We start from the raw sequence: 9,970 nt of genomic DNA on the forward strand, positions 1-9,970 counted from the left end.
CGAGTAAGTGGTTTCGCCTTCGGCTCTGATGCTGGTAGATCTGAGATCGATTCCAGGTCGGGTCAAACCAAAGACTTTAAAAACCGCACCGATTGTGTTCTATCCTGCATAGCGCAGTGAGAATGAGTCCGGTGATAATGTGATAACATCGTAAACCTGATATAAATTCAAAATGAGCCCTGTCGCTAAAAGACCTTAGCTGTTGTAGAGCGACAATAAATAAAACCATAACATTATTATTATTAGTTTGATTGTACGCTTGGTCAAAGCAACATGACAGCGGAAAAAAAGCTGCTAAAAATCTGTGTTCAGTAGTTGTATTTTTAAACAAACCCTTAATTTCAAATAATAAAATATTTGCCACCTCTCTCCCAACAGTTTTTTTTTTAATTTTCTTTAAAATTTTCTTTATAGCTACATCACCGCAAAATTCTACGTCGAAACGCAAAGAAACATGTAGAAGCTCAGAAATATTTTAGTTTCGAACTTTTTTGGCTTTATGTTCTCACCAACGTTGTATCGGCATGATTTTCAGTCAATGTAGAGAAAGAATTAAATTAAAAAGAATTAAAAAGATGTAGAGAAGTCACCTATCATCCTACAATTAATAGTAACGTCCCATTCGTACTATGTTATGAGCTCACTCGTAAGTCCTAACATTGCTAAGTCGCTACTATATCGTATTTACCCACGTGGTGTAGCGGCGGGAAGCCGTAGCTTTCAAAGCTTTTTTTCAGATGTGTTATGCCTATTAACGTAATTTTTATGCAAAAGTGCGGGTCAGCCGAGTGCATGTTTTGCGTCCATCCAATCTTACTCATCAAAGAAAACGCTTGGGTGGTAGTCTGGTAGCTAGCTATGAGGCATTTCAGTCTTGATAATAATAGCGACTAGATGAAAATATCTTCTCTGCTGTCGAAGTCATTGCCACAATCAAACTAGAAAGATCTATCCTATACTCTAAAATTAATTGGTAAGGTAGGCTATTGCGCTATTGTACTTCTGTAACTATTCTTGTGTGGTTCATTCAGATTAATTAGGCTATATTGTAATTTAAAGTCCATATTGTCTGACTCTGACCAGACGCTCCAAGTTCATTTCAGACACATAACAATTCGGATTAGGCTACTTGAACTTGAAAAGAATCTCTCCCGGAAACGAGTCTAATATAGTGTAGTAATATTGTCCTGTTATGTTAAACAAGTTTCAGTCTAACAGGTCGTATGTTTCTGCACTTGTGAAATAAACAACGAACGATCATGCTGCTTAAAGCGAATTAGACAAGTAATTTCGACAAGTAAGTTAACAAAACCAAATTCTGTTACAAGGGGAGTCAAGTTAATTTTTCCTCATAAAATAGACTTCTTTTACTCTGTAAAAAGTTGCTTGGATTTCAAAGCGAAATATGTTGAGACGAGGGTTGTTCGTTTTTGTGTTTTTCGTCAAAAAAAACAAGTTTACGATTTGCCAAGTATTCTCCCTTGTGAGTACTTAACCCAGTAGCATTGCCAGGAGTGTCCAGGGGGTACTTTTGGTCTTCAGTTCAGTTCAGTTTGTTTTTATTTCTGACCATCACAACGAAAAAACAATAGCCTATATGACAAACATAGCAGAGGTCTAGAAAAATGTAGAAGCGACAAAACGCAGACGTTATAGCGTGCATGATACCAAAGCAGGACAATCAGTTTAAAATATGGCACGTTCGCAACACCGGTCTTGCACCCGGGATTATTTTAGGGGCACTGAATCGCGAAAAACCACTGCGTCTTCTTTGGATGTAATGCGTTTTTCTTAGAAGTGTCTAACTTCGGTTCCGAAGATCTCATTGGTACAGGGCCCAAATATCCTTTCAACGGCCCGGGCCTAACGCAACTGTATTTTTGAAATTGCTTTCAACTAGATCGTCCTACGAAAGCACGTGGGCTGATCGGCTAATACCGCACGAAAAGTCGATGAGATCACGTAGCAGTCATAAACAACTTGATTCACGCGTGTGCGGCGTGGTCACAATGTGGTTGTCATTGACCAGCTGCCACATTAACCTTTTTTACGTCGATTCAATGTCTGTAGACGTTAAACCATAGGAAAAAACGAATGCGGATAAACCTGTGCTGGCTGAAAGACTCTGAAATCACAAACACCGGTTTCTTATTTCAGTGTTGCCAGATAAAAAAAACTGAAAGGTTTGTGGAAAATAAAACTGTGATTAATGATTGTTCAAATATGGTCCCTGATATGGTTGTTTTTGAAATATGTCCGGTGCATCAGAGGTGGAAGAACCAATTACTTTTGATCATCAGAATATTCTGCTAATAATGGTTAAGTTTTTCAAAGATAAAAACGCTTTTGACCTAAAAAATGATATTGGCATCATCTATAGTAAATACAGTTTTTTTTATTGTAGAAAAAATACCACTCACTATACCTAAGTGTAGGTAAAACTGTGAAATGTGTGTTGTGCACTACAGTGGGAAAATTTTAAACGAACCCATAGAAAACACACAGGTGAGGGTGTTGTTTTTTATTATTATTTTTACTCTGTAAATTGTTAAAAAGTTTCATTTTCCTTTTTTCTTTCTTTTTTTTTCAAAATTTTTGAAAATGTTGCTAAGGTGTTGCAACATTGCCACATATTTAAATGATTGTCCTGCTTTGGTATCATGCACGTTATAACGCCCACGTTTTGTTGCTTCTATCTTTTTCTAGACCTCTGCTATGTTTGTCATATATTGTTTTTTGTTGTGATGGTCAGAAATAAAAATAAACTCAACTGGCAACGCTGTGTTTTTCACTTTCCGTTTGTAAGTTTTTGTCAATAAAAGCGATTCACTCAGAGTCTGAGAATGGGACCAAGGCTCATTTTATGTTGTGCTGTGCGTATTTGACGTTTTCGTTAATGTACTACCGGTACACTATCCTTATTTCATTACAGTAAAGTAATAAGCCGCATATGTTTGTATGTTGGCCACGTGCGTTGTATTAAATCTTAGGCTAAATCACTTGTCCTCATATTTCATTTACCCCATTTTGAACTGTGTTATTTAAGGTCACTAGGCAGTAGGTGTCATTGACATATTTTTTTTTGCAATTAAACTAATTTGTTCTAAATTTTGCAAGAAAATGGAAGGGGCAAAGAATACCAATGGATCAACCAACGGAACGGCTAAAACTCATAAGCTTGGAAACGATGATGATTTAGGACCTGAGAGCAAGATAGCTAAAACCATGAATGATCATTCAAATGCTGGCCCAACAACAATGTTTGAAACTAACAAAGAGGACAAGAAAATTGAAACATGTGATGATGCTTTCACTATGGGTAATGTCATTATTGAAGGCAAAACAAAAATAGTGTATGATATTGATTCAGAAATACCTGGACGATGTTTAGTTGTGTCCAAAGATGCAATTACTGCTTGGAATGGTGTAATGAAAGATGTTATGGTTGGTAAAGCAGAAGCTTCAACAAGTACTAATGCCGCTGTGATGAAAATATTGACCTCCTTTGGAATGAGAAACGCTTTCATTAAACGGGTAATGTTGTTCACTATTTTCCTACTTTAATTTTTATTAATTGGTAGCTTGCATGTACTACTACTAATCACTAGCATTTGCTACTAATATTTGCTTGCAATTATATAAACTAGCCAGATATTATTTTAACATGCTGTTGGCTGTAAATGAGACTGTTCACAGTTTACCAGTCATTTAATTAAAAATGCTTTAGTACCGTAGTGCATCTTCTTGGTAGTGATTGTAATCTTTTAATTTTTCTTCACTACTTTGCTTTTCTATGAACCACACTTGGGAACCATAGTTTAACAATTTTTCTTGATGCTTTGAAATATTCTATGCATTTTATAGCCTAGTACAACTTCGCTTGTATTAATGACTGTTGCCAAATTCATTTTAAATACAATTTTTATCTCTGTTTTTGTTTTTAGGTGAACAAAACTTCGTATTTAGCTGTGAAATGCAACATGATCCCAATCGAATGGGTTGCTCGTAGAATTGCAACTGGTTCTTTTCTACGTAGACATAAGGGAGTTCCAGAAGGATATCGATTTTCCCCACCAAAGATGGAAACTTTCTATAAAGATGATGCAAATAATGACCCACAGTGGAGCAGGGAGGTAAAGCTGCACAAATTTGATATACAAGTTTAATTAGTTTGATCATTATTATCCAAATTTAGTTTTTTTCTTACTAAGGATAGTGATTCCTCCCTTGCAGCAATGGTCTTAATCCCTTTTCTCAATCTCATTCTGTCCATTTTATCTTTCTCCTTTAGTTTGACCTTTACCTGTTTTTCACTTTCATAATCTTAATAGAAAATGTTGTGTAGTTGTTTCTAAACAACAATAAACTTTACAATTTTGCAACCAAATTTTGGTTTTGTTTGCATTAGACAATAGACATATTACCATTTGACCAACACCATTTTCTTGCATATACAGTAGTAATGCTATGCGGCATATCAAACTGGTATCAGTGTCACTGTTACCAAACTGACTTTATTACTTCATCTTGAAATTAAGTAAGTCCCAATAAGTTTATGGATTTGATATGATGCTTCCAAAATAAACCTCTCAAACAGCCAAACCATATCACAAATTTCATGAGATTGTAGCATTGTAATCATAGATTTTTTTGAAGAGCATCTGCTGTAATTTAACGTAACTCAGGCACGTTCTAAAAATATAAATGAGACATGCACAACAACAACAACACAGTTTAATGATAAATCGCTAGAGTATCTTTCTAGCAATCTAGGAAACATTGCTGTAGTATTAGCTTGGAATGCCATGGATATAAAAGTTTGTCCTTTCAATGCGAATTGTTAAAATGTTTATGAAAGTGTTGATGCAATTACTTATTTGTGTGAATCTGCAATATGCCTCTTGACCGAGCTATGGTCTGGAAAAATTTTATTGGCTACATTACAGGGGTTCCCAAACTTTCTGTTCATCAGTACCCTTTGGTCAATTTATAGATTCGCTCATGTACCCCCAAAATTTTCTCATATTTTTGGCTTTTGAAAGTTTAGATATTGCAACAAATTAACAGTAGAGCAGCATTAGAAGACTGCATACGTGATATTTTGTGCCAATCAAAGCACACAAAGTTATTCATAATCATGTAATCCAAGGTTAAACAAACACTACAATCAAACAAACAATATATCGGCTGAATAACCCCAGCAATCCTAGCTAATGTGATGGATGAGCCTGCTTTTTAGCAACAAGCTCATTAATACGAGGTGAAACATCAGCAACAGCACAACGAAGATCATGTTCCGGTGTTTTGAGCTGTGATGTGTTTTTTGATTTGATTCCAAGCAGCACTGAAAATCTTGACTCTTTCTCTTTGTAAACCTTTGTAATTACGGTTCTCATAGCAATCAATCAGCTGTTTTGTCTTGTGTGCTGTGATTGAACAAAATAAGTCATGTGAACTTGGTAGCCTAGTTACTGTAGCTTCTACTGGGGTGAAAATGTGACTTACTAAGTTCTTAATCTCAGGTCTTTAAATTATTAACATCATCAGGTGATAAAAAATATTTTAAGGCAGATTAGAAGTTATGGAAAGAATATCCTTATATTTAATCTAATGTACCCCTTGAAAAGTCGAGATGTACCCCTGGGGGTACATGTACCCTAGTTTGGGAACCCCTGGGCTACAACCTACAATTGCTTTCCAGGAGGTTACCCGTCATACGAAACAACAACAGTGGGCTACTGGTCTCACAAAGCAATTGCTTACATTGCTAGAGAAATTTAATCACAAAAAAACAAACAATGAATATGCATAATTCTTAACAAGGCAAAAGAAGTTGTACAGTATTCACAAGGATGAAAGTACATTTACATTTTCTTACAGAAGAAACTTTATTTGCTCACAATTGTGCCACAAAATAAGTTTCTTACTTTCAGATTAGCTAACTTTCGCACGTGTTTCTCGGCAGCAGATTGTAGCAAGCATTGACTGCGATAGACACGTATTTCGCCCATGAGGCTTCGAGATGTATTGCTACATTTTTATTAGGTTTGTAAAATTATTATTGACATTATTAAAAGATTAGCTTCATTGTCTTCACTGAATGTTTTGCTCAGGTTTTAGAAGAAGCAAAGTTGAAGGTTGGTGAGCGGACCATAACTTCTACTGACATCGACTTGATGGAAAAAGCTACAGTGGCGATATTTGAATGCCTTGAGCAAGTTTGGAAAACAAGGGTAAGTTTGCTGTCAATGTGAGAGCACGTTCAATGTACGGTAGTAGGTTGAACTGTAGTTTTCATGCAAATATCTTCCACGCATGTCTTAGATATACGGTCACTTGATAATTCAAGAGAATCATTGAAGACCCAAGTACAGCTACTGAAAACAAACTATATACGATGTTTTTAACTGCTCGACAAATCAATTAGATAGATTCATCTATTTAAAGTAAAGTATTTAGATTTTGCACCATATTTCAAGATTGCAGTCAAGTACACAATGCTCGATACAAACGAGAAACGACTCTAGACTGGATGAATTTATAAGGATACAAAACAGTTGAAATAAGTCAATTCAGTCACATGTAGTCTAATTCCGGAAACCGGAGTGCTAGAAAATGGTTTGGTATTGCACCTAAAGTTGAAGATTTAGTTGCGAAGTTTCTTTTAGCCACGCGATGTAAAATAGACTCACCGGAAAGCAAACTGGCCGCTTAATATGTAAGACGAAATTGTTTTCAGTTTGTTTTTTCAGGATGTTCATTTGATTGACATGAAAATCGAGTTTGGTGTTTGCGAAGAAACAAACGCCATCATTTTGTCTGACGTCATCGATAATGACTCATGGAGAATTTGGCCTGGAGGTGACAAAGCACAAATGAAAGACAAGCAGGTTGAAAAATTGTAAACTTTCGTGTGTGCATAAGGCTTCGTAATTTTGTAAAATACACAATAAAATCTTATATCAATTTTTGCAGCATTTGTTTTTGATATGTATTGTGTCTGCATAGCTGAACCACAGCAGCAACAACAAACGAGAGACGTAGTTTTTGCATAGTAATTGGGAGTTTAGGAATTTTGTAACAAATTGTAGACTCACAATAGTGAAATAGCTTCATCCAGCTGAGTAAATCTCGTACGGTAAGAAAAAATATGCGTGATTTATTCGTAGCGAGAAGTTTTGCAATTTTTTTTTAAACAAATGCTCATTTTCAAACAAATTACAACTAACAGTATGAGCCCTTTGCATCGTTTTGGTGTCTACGGCAAATGAAGAAATAAATTTTTTTGCATTGATCAACGTCGACAAACGCCTCAGTTTAAAAAGTCTGAATTTAGCAGCAATCTCTTATGACCTTCCTTTTGCATTGTGTTTGCAAAGCTTATCAGCTGAAAATGTAACAAGCGACCAGTTGCCTACAACCACAGCTTTGCCAGCTAAATGGACTTTAACCTTTGCTTCAAACCTTCCAATACACACTTGATGATTTATTTGAGTTGCCGTTAACTAGGGTATAATAAGATCACCCATTCGTGAAGATTGTGGCAGAGTATTGAATCTACATCTTGATTGGTTTTCAGGTTTATCGCAATCTGACCAAGCCCACCAGCGAAGAAATGAAAAAAATCAAGGAAAATTACCAATGGGTAGTGGATGAGCTGGCGTGCGCGCTGGAACTTGTGGAATCGCCTAAAACAAAATGCAAGGTAGACATCATCATGGGATCTTGCAGCGACTTGTTTCACTGCAAGAAAATCGCAGCAGTTTGCGAAAAGTTTGGCATCATGACCAAAATGCACATTGCGTCCGCCCACAAGACCACAAATGATGTGCTCAAGATCGTTGCTAGAATAGAGGCGGACGCTCTGGTGTGTCCATCCGTCATCATCGCAGTCGCTGGTCGGAGTAACGGGCTTGGCCCTGTTATTAGCGGCAACACGATTCTACCGGTTATCAACTGCCCTCCAATCACCGAAAAATGGGGAACGTCCGACATTTGGTCTTCTCTGCGCCTGCCATCTGGCCTGGGCTGCACAACTGCTTTGAGTCCCGATGGAGCAGCACTCGCCGCCGCCCAAATTGTCTGCAGTCACGACCTCGGGGTCTGGGGAAGACTTCGTGGTCATTTACTCGGCATTTGGATGTCAGTTCGCGAGTCTGATGTGATGTTAGTGGTATAAAGAATGCATGCTCCTTGATACAAGACTTTTGATTGATATCATACAACCCTTTGAAATGATCTCAGTTCTACTCCTTTCGTAGATACTGGACACACATTTCAAATCATTTTCAATTTGAAAAACTTTTTCTTGTGCACTCACTGAAATTCTGTGGAAAATCTTACGTATTTTGCTGTGAATTTGTGGATATTCTAATGATCAAAGTATTACTTCACGTTTGGAGACAATGCGTAATAACGTTGGGAGGTATATTATACGTAATGACGTTACGCAACGCAAAACTTTCAATTTGGCTGCCATTGTGTCTCACTGCTACTGTGTATTCCTTTGCTTATTCCATTTCTGCAATCGAAAGTCACTGCCTTTGATTGTATAATGCGAACTGCTTGTTACCTATCGTTGCAAATAAATCGTCGAGTCTATTCTGCCTGATGCTAATGCTTTGTCTAAACTGTGCGGCAAGTTTGTGTTTCCCCATGAGTTTAACGATTACAATTAGATTGATTGTGAAAAGTTTCTTCTTGGGCTGAGAAAGCATCCTGGGAGCTTAATTCCTGACAGCTTTAGCACATTTTTTTTTCTTTGCGCAACGCTCAGAGTTCAAGATGGATACCACTACATCTTGCAGGTTTACAATTTTCCATATGAAATGGATTTGTTTCCTGTCTCATCGTTAGTGCGTCCGCTCCGGGAGCCGTCTACACACCCAACCACTCAGCATGCACACCATACTTACATGGAAGATACCTACCAGGGAGGCGAGGGACTCACTACGACCGAAGGGACCCACCGCGGTAGGTGGTAGTCTGTGGATGTAAAAGTTTGGTTTTTGGCTGCCTCAAGCTGATTTGCCTGTCTCGACTTTCTTCTTGCTGATCTTGGAGCAGACTAGGAGATGGCGGGTCAAGCATGAGAACTAGCGCGTTTTGGTAGAGAGTTAATTTTTATTTGAGTTTGTTTGTGTGTGTGTATCTTTTTGTTGTCCGCTTGAAGAAGGGCACCTGTTTGTAGAAAGCGGGCCACTGCAGTCTGACATCTCATTTGGCGGAGATGCCAGAGAGGAGCGGCCAGAGGGAGGGTAGCTTTCGCTGACCCCAGAGTCATCTTGGAATGGGCCGCTGCAATCCTGTCATCCAAGGGCGAGTGGGACAACGGAGAGGGACGGTTAAAGATCTCCCGCTGCAATCACTCTTCCGGCATCAGGCCGTTGCAGATGAGTGAGAGGGACGGGTTAAAGATGGGTTGTTACACCCTTGACTGTCTAAGCTTCTTCAAAGATGTTCTACGACCGTACTGTGCTAGTGAGACCCACCGCTGCAATCAGTCGTCCCTACCACCGAGGACGGCTGAGAGGGTCTCGACTGGTTCTTCTTTCTTCTGACCGTAGGTCAGTGATTTGTTTCCTGAATTATTGATAAATGTGACCGTCCACCGCTCAAGTTGAGACACAAAAATAACCTGTTTTCTATCACGCCTCCCTTGGCCATGATCACATGCTTTGTTACCACCGATGTGGTACGAGTCAGCTTTTTTTTATTGATCATCATTCATCAGGTATGTATCACAGATGCTTAACACAGTTAACTAGATTTTTATTTGAGGTTAACTCCAGACATTTTCCAACCTAGCTTAAATCTTTCAACTCTCAGCCTGATCTTGAAAGCAACTGCAGCAAAAAATGCGATTTTATAAAGATATATGGAATCGAACTCCTTTGGATTTCCAAGAATTTAACGTGGATAAATAACTGGCGGAGAACGTTGTAAAACACCAGGCGGTGGGATGGCGCAA

At 38.1% G+C, this 9,970-nt stretch overlaps 1 protein-coding gene across 1 annotated transcript; it reads left to right on the top strand.

The window, feature by feature from the left end:
• The first annotated feature begins 3,050 nt into the window (after window positions 1–3,050).
• On the top strand, window positions 3,051–8,606 carry LOC145783128 (multifunctional protein ADE2-like). The gene is made up of 5 exons (XM_082594910.1): window positions 3,051–3,534; window positions 3,945–4,133; window positions 6,114–6,233; window positions 6,753–6,890; window positions 7,580–8,606. The coding sequence occupies exons 1-5, from the start codon at window positions 3,121–3,123 to the stop codon at window positions 8,177–8,179; spliced, it is 1,461 nt and encodes a 486-aa protein (XP_082451036.1). The 5' UTR covers window positions 3,051–3,120; the 3' UTR covers window positions 8,180–8,606.
• The last annotated feature ends 1,364 nt before the right edge of the window (window positions 8,607–9,970 follow it).

Source organism: Aplidium turbinatum, chromosome 14, assembly GCF_918807975.1.
Source record: "Aplidium turbinatum chromosome 14, kaAplTurb1.1, whole genome shotgun sequence".
NCBI lineage: Eukaryota > Metazoa > Chordata > Ascidiacea > Aplousobranchia > Polyclinidae > Aplidium > Aplidium turbinatum.

Excerpts from the sequence above, each read along its gene's own strand:
- LOC145783128 (XM_082594910.1), top strand. The coding sequence starts at position 3,121 with ATGGAAGGGGCAAAGAATACCAATGGATCAACCAACGGAACGGCTAAA. Across the intron at positions 3,535-3,944 it reads GAAACGCTTTCATTAAACGG|GTGAACAAAACTTCGTATTT; the intron begins GTAATGTTGTTC and ends TTTTGTTTTTAG. Across the intron at positions 6,891-7,579 it reads CACAAATGAAAGACAAGCAG|GTTTATCGCAATCTGACCAA; the intron begins GTTGAAAAATTG and ends ATTGGTTTTCAG.